Here is a 16,425-nt window from a genome sequence, read left to right on the forward strand (position 1 = left end):
CAGAGTGAATACTCGTGGCTGAACTACAGTATAGTGGGAGTGACTCTGCAGAGCTTCCACCACCCCTACACCCCTTTTTTTTGATACAACATGAGACAGAAATCTGTGCTAACTGGAGGGGTAAATCTATGTGGTTGAGAAGTCCAGATCACATATTTCAGGACTGTTTTATTGTTGGTTTTACGAAGTACAGATAGGAACGCTGCTTCTATCCTTTATGCATAAGCACCTATCTGTTTGGTGATGTTTCCAGAGCCAGTTTTCCCCTTCCTCAGTTTAACTGGAGCCAGAAACATGTAGTACATCATGTGAAGCGACGTTAAAGAATGGCTCAGATGAGTGAGAACAGGTAGGTGAGGAATACAGACTTTCAGGAGAAGGGAATATTTTCAGACTTACATTAAATTGGTGGTATATAAACTGAGATGGTGCCATAATACAGAAAACTTTGAGACTCGCTATCATTGAGCTGCCATTTGTAAGAAGCAGCTGACTTTGGGTGGAATTTCCACAGTTTTTTCACTATGCAAATATTATGGAGAAAATGCCTACTAACAATTTTTTCAGTGATATTTGGGCTCGCGTACACCTCATTCTATAACAAGCTTTGTAATGATAGTTCAAAATAAAATGTTTTTATTTCCAAAGGTGGAAATAAAATCTCACGCATCAAGATGTGGAATAAAAGACAAATCAATATAGCCACAAATAGACTCAGGCCTGGAGAATTTTTCAATGGCTTTGCAGATACAGCTGTGCTGCCAAAGCCTTCTCATAAAGGTACGGTTATGACGGCAAACTGAATTACCTCATCAGCACAAGTCACTTTGGTAAACACCATAACACATTTCAGCAAAATCCTTTTGCCATATAAATGGTGTAACCAGTAAAACCTAATCTAAAAGATTTTGCAGGATTAAAGGCATCAAAAAAATTCAGTCTTGGAAGTTAAAAAATAAATTTTTTTAAATGATGGAATAAGTTAGAAAAATGCAATTGTGAAAAGCTCAATGGAAAAAACATTTAGTCAAAAAATTTCAACTAAGTGTGGCCCTCAAATTGTAGTCCACTACTAGTCTGTGATCTGTGAGATACAAGCACGCATACTCTTTTCTCTTAGATGTACAAGTGCTCAGGAACTAACTTTTACGGATTACTTTCTTTGATGTAAAGTAAGAGAAGAATGATACAATGAAAATACAAATGGAATTTAATTACTCTATGTTGGTGCCTTGTGGGCTGAGTACGTTAAAAAAAAAGTTTGAGAATGCATGGGAACTTGATAACTAGACTAAAGCCACCAACTTTAGCTTTACTTATCTATTTTAAATACTGTGAACGCTTGGCAGACTTCTAGTTCCCAGTTACAGTACATACTCAACGTCAAGACTGCCAAGGAACTCTTGCACCACCTGATAAGGGTGCTGACTGATGATGGCTGCTTCCTACCTACCAGAAATTAAATATGGGGGGGGTTAATGCATGGGTGACATAGTCCTTTACCGGACCATCTACTTGCACAAACTTAGGAGAATATAGGTACATAAACACACATTTTATTAAAGAAATTACTTTTGTTCAAGGTTGTGGTTACAGTGTTTTTTAGAGATTAATTCCTATATGAAAGCAAAGTTCTCATAAGAAATGAGAAAGATGTGGGAAGCTTACACGTGATCAAATTTGATTTAATAGCAACATTTTAGGAAAATGTGAAGTGAAAGGAAAACAAACACTAAACAAGCAATGGTTGCTTTATATACTTCCATAATTATGGATGGCAATGAAAACAAAATCTGGAGTCACCAATTACACTGCAGCTCCTCAAGTGGATCCATAAACCATTCTTTGGTGTCTAATCGACTCCACAGAATTCAATATTGCTAGAATTTTGTTCTAACTGTTTGTTCAGTTTTTTAGTCCTTAAGTCAGGGAACATTCTGAATTTATCATATGATGGTTTGATCAGACCCTGCGGCTCCTAAAATCCTTTTTAATAGGAATTATTTAGAGCACCACTGCTTATTCACTTCAGCCCCTTAGAAAGACTTTTGCTCTCAGGACCTAGGACTGACATTTGCTTGGAATAGTTTCTCCAGTGTTATTTTAAATGTAACACAGAAAATGAAATGCCCATGGATATTCATAAAAGTGGTAATGATTTCAGCTGGTATTATAGTTTCCTGGTTCCACTGAGGTTGGGAACTGTCTGCAGAAGTTGCACATAAATCAGATTATCTCTCAGTGGAGAACTGAGACTCATGAGGCGGCAGGCAGACCTTGTCCGCATGACTGAGCTCAGGTTTTGCAAAATGCTGAGCATTCCACTCTTTATTGATAAAAATAGTATTTGCTTCAATTTAAGTCCAACCGAATGCATTAAGAGCGATTTTATTGATTACAAATGACTTTGAATCAAGCCCTCTGTCTTCCACCTCACTTAATCTAGGGTCTGCTAACTGTATTGTTTCCCAATTAAATGCCCATCATGCTCTGGTAATCTCTATAGTTTGTTGAGCAAGTTCCTGTCTTCCAAAAGATGAGGTTATGGCTTTTAATCGTATCACTGATGCCACTGTGACTCTGTACTGGCTTGAGTGAAGCAACCCATAAGAAATGGTCAAACCATTTTGAGCCATTTCTCTTCTTCAGAGCACTTTTTTTGCAGGGAATGTAAGTAACACTGAAAGGAAGAAGCTCTACTGCTTTTCTCTGCTGATGATCTGGACATGAGGTCTGTCAAGCAACTGTTCCACATCCGTGGTCCTTCTCTGCTCACCTATTTCAGTGGAGCATCTACCCCAGGAGAAAGCCATGTGCCACAATGGCAGTCCTTGTGTCTTATAGGGGCTGCGCACAGGGGACAATCCCTACACACTGCAACTGCACAAGGGCTGGGGTGAGCCATGCTGTCTCCTCAAACAAGCATTTTGTCTATTTTTGTCTGACTAGCAGAGTCAGCACTTTAGGAATGCCTACGTAATAGTTATATTTGTCTGATCCCTTAAGGCTATGTCCACAAGCTTAATCCACCTACTTAAATTTGACACAAGTTGACACGTCTTTGTGACAAAAAGCATTGACCATTCTCGTGCTCTTTGACATATGAAAGTCACTTTAATATGCTGATGTTACACAGACAGATATCATACCTGTATCCATGATGACGCAGCTATACTCCTGGTTTCCCTTTCAGGTAAATGGGAGTCAGCCCTCTGGTCAGATTGGGTGAGATCCTGTATCCCTTGGCTGTTCAGACCAGAGTCTTTGCTGGGTCGTAACCAATCCGTACCTAACTGCAGGGAGAAATTAGTGTAGGAGAGTATCCTCCTCCCTCTTGTGAACGTTCCAGCCTGGTGATGGTGAAATGCTATCTTTAGACTTTGTGCAAGCCCTGATTTAATGCTCAAGGTCATTTCCTTCACCTAAGGAAAAAAAACCAAACCCTCCACTACTCATTTTCCGATATCACTGAGAGTTCCTAAGCCTACACAAAACAAATCTGGTCATGAGTACAGAGTCGCAAGATGATAAGTGTTATCCAGCCAGTCCTCTTTCCCAGTATGCTTGCTGATAACTTGGAGCTCTCAAATGGTCTGAAATACAAGACTCCAGAATACCTTGCTACCAGCACAGTAGTGGAGTAGAACCTGGAGACTGTTTTAGAACTGTCAGCATGCCTCGTTATGTTTACACTCCAATGTGAAAAGTAATATATATGATGTCAGGGAGTTTCTATGCTTGTTGCTGTCACAGAAGCCAGTGGAAGTGGGAATTTAGAGCCCTTGAAAACTAGCCACCACACATAAGCACCCTGCCAGTTGCCTGCCAAAGCTTCTTGTGGTTATTGCAGGTCAGATGTCAGTGCAGCCAGACCTAAAATGGAATTGAAATTTTAAATAATGATAGTCCCAATTTAACATGGTTCTTAAGCATAACTTTAGCTTATGGGTAACCTCATGGAATTTTTGAAAGCTTACTTATCTATATGCATAGCAAGAGACCTTAAGTCTTAATTTATCTGAAAAACTGAACATAGTAAATGTGGAACAGCGATGGAAAATTGTTGGTAATGGGTCAAGTTGCATCTCCTGCTGATTTTCAAGAGTGTATGTATGCATGTATAATTATAAATCACAAGTAAAAATGTCTTGGCTCTGAGTGCTCATATCCTATGTCAAACTGAATCCTGAATGCATCTCATGACATGGCTGAGGCATGAAAGCATTTCTGGAGATGTTATCTAAGTGACAGTTGTGCTTTCACTTTATTTGCTAACTTCACTTCTTAATATACTATCCTTTATGAGCAGCCACGTAGAAAGGACTGCTAAGTTAATTCCTTTTCTTGCTGTAGAATTATATATAGCCAGCTGCTTTACAAGTTTCACAACCATTGAATAACCCAAGGTCTGTGTTTAGCACAACACAACCCACTGAAATGCAACATTCTTGGCTTCTTAAATAAAGAACTGCAGAGAAGAGACCATTCCCTTTTGTCTTAGGAACTGTGAGGCAGAAGTTAACTTTAATTGCTTAGTAGAAGTCCCAGTTGACACTATGGTATCAATCCAGTGGTAATTGGACTTTCATCAGCCTCTTTCCACTGTAGCTCAAGAGGTTACAACCCAGTGAAGAACACTTCTTCTCCCAGGGGGCTGAGGCGTTCTTTCTGGAGGCAACACTTTCTCCACCGCCAGCCCCCCTGACAATGCCTCGATAGAGCACCATATTAGGCAATGGGGCTGTCGGGAATGGCATCTGGGGACTCCAGGGAGCATGTCTCCTAGGGAAGGAGCACAACCGTAAGCTGCTGGTTGAGCGCCCAGAGCCCTTTCCTGGCTGACAAGCCTGTTGCAGAGGTCAGCCAGAGAGGGCTATCATTCTTTGGGGAGGTGGAAACTACTCGGTGCTATTAATGGGTTTTTTCCTGGCTGTCCTCAGGAATGGAACTGTAAGCCAAGCATGACCATGAAAGGGGTCGCACATGGCCAAAAGATTATGTTGAAGTATCTCCCATGTCTCTGCCACCCCCAGTGCCTGGAACTCTCTGCCTTCCTTTTTTCCTCGCACACCATATTTCAGGTCTCTTCCCTGAGCTCAGTTCTTACCTCAGTTTTCCTAGCAATAGCCCAAACAGCCTTGAATTATGGTTTAGGAAAGAAATCGCTGACTTCTTGGTCTGGCTTCAGTCATCATCCCATCACAAAACTGTAGAAGAGCTGAGGTTGGAAAGGACCTCTGGAGATTGTCTAGTTCAACCTCCCCGTGAGGAACAGGGTCAACTAGAGTAGGTTGCCCATGACATTGCTCAGGTTTTGAATATCTCCTTGTACATCTACATTTATGAGATGAAGTTTAGACTTACGATCATAGCGTTTCAGGACTGCTCTGCACTGCAGATTTTTAGCTAACATTTGTGCCTACTGCTAGGTAAGAGAGAACTGGAAAGATGCGTGATTTCTGACCAACACTACTGTGTGATGAAGCCGTGAAATACCTTTCATAATAAAAGACAAACTCAAGGCACATCCCTCAAAAGGCTCACAACCCTTTCATCTGAGCCTCGAAAGTGCTTAGTTTGGTGAGCTTTTCTTCATAAATTTGTGGCTCTTTCTGCTGAGCTGGTGAGATTTTTTGTTCGTAAGAGTACTCCCTGTATTAAATTTCAAAAAGACAAGTATACAGTCAATAATCTTCTGCTGTTACTTTTCCATGCAAGAAATAGACTTCCATGCCACGGAGATGTTATTTTATTCTCAGTGGAGGCAGTAAAAAATGTCATGGTAGTAAAGGGGATATGTTCCAAGATGTACTTTTTGTGATGTAATTTTCATATTTTCATATGAAAAATGTTCGTATTTTCCTAGTCCACAAAGGAAAACCTAGTATGTTAGTAATTATACCAGAAAGAAAAATACTATGAAATTAAAGAAAGCTATTTTATTATTTTATTATTATTAACGCTATATTAGTATTGTCTGTGTATCCTGTATTATTTTTATCAGACTGTTTACTCTGTACGATGGGTGCTGTGACCAGAATGTACAGCACGGAGCTCTTTCCCTGTAGCGAGGGATCCTCTTTGGACTCTCTACAAAGATTTGCTATAGCATCCACATACATGGCTGGAAGTTCCTAAACCGTATCAAATTCACACACTCAGCTTAAAATTATATTTGTACTAAAAGTATTCCTCCCTTTTAAACAGTAAATGGATTTATTAAGAATGAGAAGTATGTTTTAGTTATATTTAGACCTGAGTGCAAAGGAATAGCCTTACCAGCATTTCTGTGTGACAGAAATTGAAACTTTATTTCCTGAATATGACCTGAGGTGGGGTCACAAAGGTTAATACCCATAACATGACAAAGGTTAGTAAGAGTCATCTACAGTTACAGTTAAGGATTTCAACCTTTTAAATCTTTGCTTGTTGCAAGTAGTTGAACTATAAGCCCATGTGCTATCTCCAATAAATATTACTATTCTCAACCAGTCTAGAGTCCTAAGGCTTTTTTTCAGGTCAAAAATAAGCTTCCTTCAACATTTTAAAAATTAATTTTATCTAGTTAATTTGTTCTTATGTTTTTAGATTGGAGAACTTGTGATCGCAAAAGGATAACACTTAAATAGGATAAAAAGCCTGGTTTCTGTATGACACATCTGAAAGGGAAGTGATTTAGATAAAAAAACATGATTGAAAGAAAGAAAAAACAAACTTACTGTAAGTCCTATGCAGAGCAGCTAAGCTGATTTTTTTACTTTCTGCTTCCGCTGAACACTGAACTCTAGATCTAATGGTGTGGTGAAAAGGAGATAAAGGCCTCTGAATTCTCTGTGTGTGGTTCTCCTCAGATAATGGATCCATTAGACTTCACAATTAAAATTATATCAGACATTATTCCAGTTGATGGAAAGTTTGCTTAAACATAGGATATCATGAGACAAAAGCATATCAACGTGTAAGTTATACATTTAAGCACAGGTCCAAGACCAATTGACTTAAACAAATCAAACCCAAACTTGAAATTCAGCTGTGATTCCATGATATTCCAGAACTGTCCTAAGCTGGAATTGCCAAAAGGTCCCGAAAGGTACTGGAGCCCACCTATATAAATTAATATGAATACATGCAGGTAGATGACCTGCATGCTGGAATGAGACCTTATCGCTCTCTACAACTACCTGAAAGGAATTTGTGGCAAGGTGGAGGTTGGTCTCTTCTCCCAAGTAACAAGTCATAGGACAAGAGGAAATGGCCTCAAGTTGTGCTAGGGGAGGTTTAGACTGGATATTAGGAAAAATTTCTTCATGGAAAATGTTGTCAAGCATTGGACGAGGCTGCCCAGGGAAGTAGTTGAGTCACCATCCCTGGAGATATTTCAAAGATGTGTAGATGTGGTGCTTAGGGACATGGTTTACTTGTCAGTGTTGGGTTAACAGTTGGACTCCATCTTAAAGGTCCTTTCCAACCTAAATGATTCTAGGATTCTATGATTCTATGAGTATTTTACCTCTCCAGACTAAACAAGTTCAGTACTTTCTCTTCACAGAACGTAAGTTTTAGGCCTCTGACTGTGTGACTTTGAAGATGCCATGTGTTGCATGTGTGAAAGCAAAACAAAAATTGAGAACTGCATTAAAATATTAAATGAATCGAAACCGTGGCTGAATTCAACAAGCATATACCAAATGTGTGAAAAATATTTGTTTTTACTTGAAGCTCAGTATCTGTCTTCTTTCCTCATTTTTCAGAGACTGAAACTGAAAGTGCACCACCACCTCCAGGTTAGTGTAAAAAATGCTAATTTGCACTGTAACACTAACAACAGTTGCATGAGACTAGATACTGCATAGCCATAATATGATTTGTGTTCATTGCCCCTTTGAAAGTGAAAGGACAGTAAGAAAAGTAAGAAAGCCTGACCAAATAAGATATTCTCACTTCACTCTGTCTGCATGTTTATTTTTCAGACTCAATTTTTTTTTGCGAGGGACTTGTTGTTTGCATAATGATGCAAACATTCTTCAAAATACAAGAAAATTACGACTGCTTAACTTCTGTGGCTAAATTATGATGTCTCCTTGATGCTGAACAGCATCTAATTACCAAAATATTCCCTTTCATTTCTCCTCAAAGGTACACTGTGAGTAAAGTTGACAGAATCAAGCATGGGATTCATTTCACCTAATTTTAGCCATCTGAAGATTTGGTATCTTGTCTAAGTTGTTCAACAGCGCTCCACCTATAACCAGTGGAGCAGATGATGGATGGGTCATGAGCATTTTCCTGGATAACCTATCTAATGTGTCACTGGATGTCTATGTATAGGCAATTTCCCTGAGGAGTCTGGTTGTCTAGGTTAGAGCGGGCAAATAAGTTCCAGGAAGCCAAAGTTACATGAAGTGAAACTCATTCATAAGGACTAGGGCTTCAGGTAAAGCTGAAGCTCTGTGCAAAACTGCTACATTTTCTTTAGTCGGAGCTGGAAAGGTAGGCAAGCCTTTACCATGTGTGTTTGATTTGCATCGAGTAAACTGAGTTCTATTCTCAGATGCTGGTTAATACATATATATGCTATGTAAACAACAATACCAAACAGAATAAATACTCCGCAGGTGTTAAACTTGCATTTACTTACAGTCTTGCAAACTGGCATTTTATGAGACTGATGCAAGACATTTTTGTTTAAATGATACACTCTTTCATTAAAAAAGGACAAAGTCTGGAGGTAGCAATATCTTTTGCCACAAGGAGTTTCATGTTTAAATAACCCATATATTATTTTTATGTTAGCATGAACTCTTTCATAATGCATGTGTTTCTAAGGAAAGTTAATTGATATTTCATTCATGATGGTTGTATTTTACTCGCTCGTAAAATCTGTACATCTGATATTAAGGTAATTAATTTCAAAATATTCGGAGTCAGGTTCTTATGTGATATGCTTTGTACTTCAATTCGTGTTCCTCATCAATCTTAAATTTTAAATAGAATTGAAACGAGAAACTGCTTTTTGTAGACAGAAAGCAATAGCATCTTTAAAGCATTATATTAAAAACATCCATTAACATTTTCAAATAAATAACAACTTCTTTGTTTCTATTTAAGTACACAAGATTAAATACAGAATGACTCCTGTAACCCCCTTCCTTTTCCCCATACCTGTACTTCTTCCGTGAAACAAGCAGGGTGTCAGTAGGCCTTTATGGTTAGGCACAGACCAAACTGGGATATTTCTAAGCTGCACATGCCAGTCATTTCTCTTAGCTTCCTTCTGCCCGGTGTCATCTTGTATTACCAAGTGCTATCACACAAAGAGGGAAGCTGGTTGTTCAAGAATCCAGATGCCGTAATATATAAATAGTTTATTGGACAGAATCACCATCTTGAACTACACCAGGAAGTTTTGGGAATCCATTGTAAGAGCTCCTTCTAGATCTCAGTCTCAAGCCATCAGTTGGTATACTTAGACCTGATGAGGTTTTCAAACAGTATTTAGTCATGCTACCACCTGCCAAGAACAGTGAATTCTCCTAATCCCATTTCCAAGTGGTAAAGTACTGTTACTGTAGCAAAATTCCCATTAAGAAGGAACAGGTTTGACCATTGATGGACAACCTGACAACTGGAGCTTGGAAACTTAGGGAATCCAGACAGAAGCACCTGAGACTCTGTCATGCTTCTAGAACATGGACTTGTCTTCCAAATTTCAAGTTTTATTTTCATAGTTAGCATGGCTATGCACATGTGAACAAGAAATCAGGATAATCATACTATCGACTAGATCTTACAGACATTTTCTCCACGGCACAAAAGTTATCTTAGCTCCATCTTGATAATGCTAGTCCATTGATCTTTATCCAAACCCATGTTCTATAAGGCAGTTGACAGGTAAGTTTGCCACAGAAAGTCATTGTTCACAGGCAATAGAATACTGAGTATTTACACCTCAAAGACAGCACTATTCATACAATTTGACAAGTCTCTACGTGGCCTTGTATGCAAGTTGAATGAGATAGGAAACCAAAGAGAACAGGAATCCTATCAAACACTGAAACAGAGAAAGTACAGAAATTTTTATCTTCTTGAAAATACAGTCCAAGTTTTCTCACATGTATGAGGTCAAAGATAATTCACATTTATCTCCTTGTAGTACAGGACGAGATGGCAACTTTGGTCAAGAATGCTAAAACCAAATAACCTAGGAAAGATTATTATCATAATGATGAAGGCGCTGATAAAGAATTAAGAACACCCTCAATACACTCTCTTTGTGGTGTACTTTGTCTTAAGGATAAACTGATGATTATGGTGATGGAGCTCTCGATACCATTAACATTTGGCAGTATCTCATGTCTGATCCTATTCCATTCAAATTAACAATGATATGTAACTCATAGTAAAGGCTTGAATAAATAAGCCCAAGAACAAGAGACTGACAATTGCTACTTGTGAAAAAAGAAGTATTTTTCTTCCACTGGGTACAGGAACATCAATCTTATACGACTCATTCAAAACATAGAAAATGCATCGATACACACAGAGTTGGAAAATGCTTTGTGGGATCACAACTGCCTATTACATATACAAGCATATCAATAATTGTTTAATTTTGGTTTTTCATTACTAGCAGAACCTAGCATATTGCTGTATTTTTTAATGCTGTGTAAGTTTTTCTTTTTACTTTAAGATCCTCTCAAAAATATACTTGTACTTCCTACACAGAACAAAAAACACCACAGGAGGATGGAACGGGAAAGGGTAAAGGTGAGTCTGCAATTATATTTTTAAAATGGGAGGTAAAGAGAACATTCCTAAATGCTGTTCTAATGCTGGATTGCTTGAGCTTTAATTCAGAATTTTGGTGCAAAATTTCAGAAGTGTGATGTGAAGCTTCCTGGATCCTTTTTCTGCATGACTTACCCAGCACAAGGAAATTATGATACCTAGGAGTATCTTAAAAAAATTCTGCAAACAAGACTGACACTTTAGCAACAATATTTATATAGACTGTTTAACTAATAGCTCAAATTTCAAGTGATTTGCATGAGCAGAAAGCCATGTTAATGTGAGCCCAGATGTTGACGCTGACCAAGCTTGCTAAAACACAGGTACTATGTACATTGGTAGACTTTAAATAAACTGGACAATCTCCTAATGTCATTCTAAGCTGTTTCTATTCTGCCATGGAAACTTGGTATCGCGTATTTTACCTTTCAGCAAAGTCCAATAGATTTTTTTCGTCTGAAGAAATAAATCACACATTCGTCTTTCTGTCCTCATTGGGAGCCCAGCGGTCGAGCTCATTACAAGTTCTGAAAAACGTCTTTGAGGGCTGTCTGCTGTGAACAAACACATAACTGCTCCACTAGCAATGCGTGTAAAAAACAGCTCCATCTTTAATACAGATTTTTTGCTGCTGAGATTAGACTCCAGCTCTGTTGGCAATTCTTCTGGTTACAAAGACACATTTTGAGGGAACTGGGCCAAAATCTGCTCCTTTTTGTGCTCCCTGCCAAAGTAGAATTCAAACAGCTCATCAGCTTATTTCAAAATTAATAACCTGGTTTTTTTCTTCGGTCTGATAGAAGGCTAAGCCGGATCAAAATATACTTACAAGTGATGCAATGCTTGCTTTTCATTTGTCACGGTTATGCTTTTTCATGGCAAATCAAGAAATGGCTTGCTTGAAAATGTGTTCTGGCTTTTGGTCCCTTCCAGACAAAATCTTGCCTTTTTGACAGCCTGGATGCATACTTGATACTTACAGATTTATTTGGCAAAGGAATGCATGGCTATTTACCTCAGCAAATTCAAAATATAAACACTGAGAGTGTGTGATTCAAGTACCCTTTTGAAAATAAAAATTCTGCACCGGGATTCAGTGCATGTTATTTTGCCAGCTATCTTTGCATCAAGCAATTATTTTGACGCACAAAATTTCGTGTGAGTAATCAAATCCGTCATTTGGTAATGAAAACACAATTCAAGAATAATTTGCATGCCTAGTGATAGGAAAAATGATGAAGGTCTTGCCTCCAGCTATTCCAGCAATTAGTTCTGCTTGCTTTAATTTTGATATGTGAGAAATGTTTGTTCCTGAACTGAACATGAGTGGTGTTTTCCCCACTGCTTACAAGTCTACATTTTACTGAATAAAAAAGAAAACATGGTAGGTATCTTAGCAAACACTTCTATTATCTTTTTATATATTATTGTGTTTCTGTTTTGAATTTAGTGAAGAACACGGGTATTTCTAAAGGGAAAAAATGCTTTCTTGGTGCTTACCCTGTCTAGGAGGATTTTGCTACCAAAAAAATTGTTTGAGATCCTAGTATGGGAAGTATTTCCAGTTTCAGTTCACAGTGGCAGCAGCCACCTCAGTAAGAATTCCCGTGAAAGTCTGAATACCAATATGCAGAAATAATGACCTTCCGCCATGCTCCAGTGAAACTGTCACTTCTTCAAAGCAATATAGATGTCATTGTCACACACTCGGTAGTATTTATTTTTTTTAATTAGGAATAGCATAATTGTTCCTACAAGCTTCTGTTTCGTTGCAGAGTATAACCAAGTAAGGGAAAGTATATTTTCTAAGAGTGATTCCTTCACGTTTGTCTGCCAGAAGAAAGTCTTTATAATGATGAGCGTAATTCACAAAATTGGAAAAACTTTCATTTTTCCAATCTTTCCAAAATCTACACTACAAAATGAGTGTATGAGTACATGAGAAAATGAGGTCAGCAGGACTAGGGCAGTGATCGTCCCCCTGTACTCAGCACTGGTGAGGCCCCGCCTTGAGTACTGTGTCCAGTTTTGGGCCCCTCACTACAGGAAAGACATTGAGGTGCTGGAGTGGGTCCAGAGAAGGGCAAGGAAGCTCGTGAGGGGTCTGGAGAATAAGTCCTATGAGGGAACTAGGGTTGTTTAGCCTGGAGAAAAGGAGGCTGAGGGGAGACACTATGGCTCTCTACAACTACCTGAAAGGAGGTTGCAGAGAGGTGGGGGTCGGTCTCTTCTCTCAAGTAACAAATGATAGGACAAGAGGAAATGGCCTCAAGTTATGCCTGGGGGGGTTAGATTGGACATTAGGAAAAATTTATTCACTGAATGGAAATGCGGACAGAACCAGCTAGAGGTTAGTTTTTGTATAAGCTATTTATAAAACTTTCTGTTGCTTCAGAAGTAACAGATTTGTGTACTTTCCTGAATGGGAATGAGATCTGAAAGTTTCATATCTGAATTCCACAGTGATTCTACAATACCCGTGTGTTAGCAGTTGTGACCTCTTTGCTGATAATTTATAAGAAACAGGACCCTGTAGGAATCTGGGACAGCCCCTCTCTGCAGCATGGTCAGGCTGTGTTGGAACCTGGCATCTAGGAAAGAAAGCTTGTTAGTCCACATATACCATGTAGTCCATAATTTTCACCTCATTTCTAAGACAAAGTTAACAGCAGCAGTTAGGAAGATAAAGTATACCTATCTGTGTGTCTGTTTTACTGTTCTATTTCTTTTTAGTAGTTATTGTCTGTGTGAAATTAGATATTTATGTCCCTTTATGTTCACTGTAAAGTTAAGAAATGGAGGACAGTGTGATAAATTCTTTGTCATGTTGTGATTATTTAACTGTAAATCAGTAGCTCAGAGAAGTAAGAATAAAAATTTCTTACACACATTAATCTTTTATAGTATTTCTGGTTTCACAAATATATGAAGTAACTTACTAAAAAATCTCAGGATATATATTATCATCTATTTCATTTTCAGAGAAAAAAGTGACTCAGCAGAAATCCTACCAAATTTACTACGTTATTTCATACTCATTCAATTTACATTCTTCTGCTTCTGTTTTTAATTTTAGCATTATCAAACATGTTGAATATTGTTATAATTGTATTCCAAATTTCTGGAATAATAATTGAATTTTAATATCAATTTGCTCATTCCTTTTTTTAGGTCCCATCCAGCCGTTCAGAGAGCTACTAAAATTTCTGCATGTTTCACTGATATCTTTTCCTCCAGGTTCCATCCAACCATCTACTAAAAAGTTTGCACGTTTCATCCTTGCATTTCTCCAGCTTTCACATATCCATTCATCTCTCTACTAAAACTTCCATTGCTGCATGTATGTACTTCAGCTGCAATTTCCAAAGTGCCAAGTCCCCTTGATGGGACTGCTGAATACTCTTTGAAAATCCCATGGGTAAGCGAAGGCAACTAAATTTTAAACTCTTTGTCTCAGAAGGGTTAAACTGTGCAATTTCAGCATAAAACAAAATGATCCAGCCAGTTGGTTGAGTTACTCCGTATTTATTAATACGCAATGAAGACAAGGGTTTGCTCTTTGTGGTGTTTATCTACCTCCCGCCTTAGCCCTGAACACCTGCTCCAGTGTGCAGTAGCACGGATAAACATTAAGGCACTCTGAAGTCACCTGCAGCGGCAAAACCGTGTCTCTGCCCTGGTCACCCCCCTGTATATACATGCCTGCCATATCTCTTGTGCTACATCCCATGATCATCAGTGAGTGACAGCAGGGAGCAACAACAAAGAAAGATTAATTAGTTTACCAGATCTAGCTGATTAAATCAAGTTCGAGATGCTGCTCCAGTAGAGTAAATTCCAAAATTCCCCTGTACAGTTCCATAGCACCAGGCTTTAGACATTGACACATGGCTTTCAAGTCTTCCTTTAAACAGCTAAAAAAGAGAAAAGTAAACTAATAAATTAATATGATTTTGACACTTCTGCAAAACATTAGCTTGATCAACAATGTGACTGATGGCAGAATAGCAGCTTCCATTTTTGTGTGGTAGATTTCAAATCAAGGGAAAGTAGAAGGTCTAACATTCTTGATGTGAGCAGTTCATACATAAATCAGTATTTATTACTTATATTTTGACAGATTTTTCTACACTCCTGCTGTGTCAGCAGTCAGAAATTTTAATATTGGGGTAAAAAACTTTTACATCATCTACTTCTGAGATACAGAGTGCTCTTTCCTCCTACAAGAAGACTCTACTCCTGATGGAACTTCAGGAGGCCTGGGCCTCAGTTAATATATTCATTTAGACACAAGGGAATAAATGTAAATATCCTATTTAATGAAAATGTGACACAGATGAATAGAACAGAAATGTCTATAGAGTAATACATCCTATCAACCTATTTTCAACTGAATGAAGTGATTGCTTCATACTTAGCTCTTGTCATACAACAGATTGCTAAATACATTCTATTAAAAGTTTACTCGTAGAAGATAAGGACAGTGAACTAATGATCATAGTTTTATCTCCAGGTCTCGTATTTTGGGGATTTTTGTTATTTTTAAATAGAATTTATTGCTAACACAAAACAATTGTTCATCATAGAAAGCAAATCGGTTACAGCTGTTAAAGCATTTTTCATATTTAACGGCGTTAAACTGAAAGAGGGTAGATTTAGATTGGATATCAGGCAGAAATTCTTTACTGTGAGGGTGGTGAGGCACTGGAACAGGTTTCCCAGGGAAGTTGTGGGTGCCCCATCCCTGGAAGTGTTCAAGGCCAGGTTGGATGGGGCTTTGAGCAACCTGGTCTAGTGGGAGGTGTCCCTGCCCATGGCAGGGGGGTTGGAGCTAGATGAACTTTAAGGTCCCTTCCAACCTGAACCGTTCTATGATTCTATGATTTTATTCAATAGTCGGTTCATTTCATCCTACAAGCCTAAGATACACGGAGCGATGGATTGATAATTACCCATATGTCAAAGCAATCCTACAAGCACGTATTCTTTTCATACTCTTTCCATTTCCATTTATAGCGCATTCGGGTTTGCTTTCATTTTGATACTTCTGAAATGTTTGTTTGTTTTGATTTGTTTGCTAACATTTAATTTGAAAAATGATAGATTACTGCAGAGAAAACTCAGAAATCCCTCTGCAAAACTAATAACACCTTTTTGTTGTTTTAGTTTTTCTTGTTTAAAGTCAACTTGAGTAGTCCTTTAATAATGTGATTATCAAAAATCATCATGTTGGGTGCATCACATCAAATGTTTTGTGCTGATTGTTCTAAATTATTTTTTTCCGGCCAGAGAGCACATTCCGTACCTCTTCAAGCCATCGTCTGTCACAATGGTTACGTTATTGACAAAAAGAGGTGAAAGTAAACATTATACTTTCTTGAAACATGGAGAAAGATTTGCAGTAGAATTACTTAGCCTTGCATTGATTTAGTTGCTCGTACAATATGTTAAAACATCTGACATTACTTTATTATTGCTAAATTATTACTTTATTGTTGCTTTCACTGAAAATCAACATCATCAACATTTGCTTATGGCATTGGATGATGCAGGTGGTGAGAACTCTTAGAACTCTTCCACTAAATGAATTCTTTTTTTTTTCTTTTTCTTTTTTTTTTCTATGAATAAGAAACCATT

General features: G+C 38.1%; 1 protein-coding gene across 5 annotated transcripts in view; it reads left to right on the forward strand.

Moving 5' to 3' along the window:
• MYBPC1 (myosin binding protein C1) overlaps window positions 1-16,425 on the forward strand; it is a 79,821-nt gene that overhangs the window by 12,689 nt on the left and 50,707 nt on the right. For all 5 annotated transcript variants that reach the window (XM_054182592.1, XM_054182562.1, XM_054182568.1 and 2 more), the window contains exons 2-3: window positions 7,752-7,784; window positions 10,726-10,767. In XM_054182592.1, coding sequence (XP_054038567.1) covers window positions 7,752-7,784; window positions 10,726-10,767 — 75 coding nt within the window. The remainder of the gene's footprint in view (window positions 1-7,751; window positions 7,785-10,725; window positions 10,768-16,425) is intronic.

This window comes from Rissa tridactyla, chromosome 1 (assembly GCF_028500815.1).
Source record: "Rissa tridactyla isolate bRisTri1 chromosome 1, bRisTri1.patW.cur.20221130, whole genome shotgun sequence".
Taxonomy (NCBI): Eukaryota; Metazoa; Chordata; class Aves; order Charadriiformes; family Laridae; genus Rissa; species Rissa tridactyla.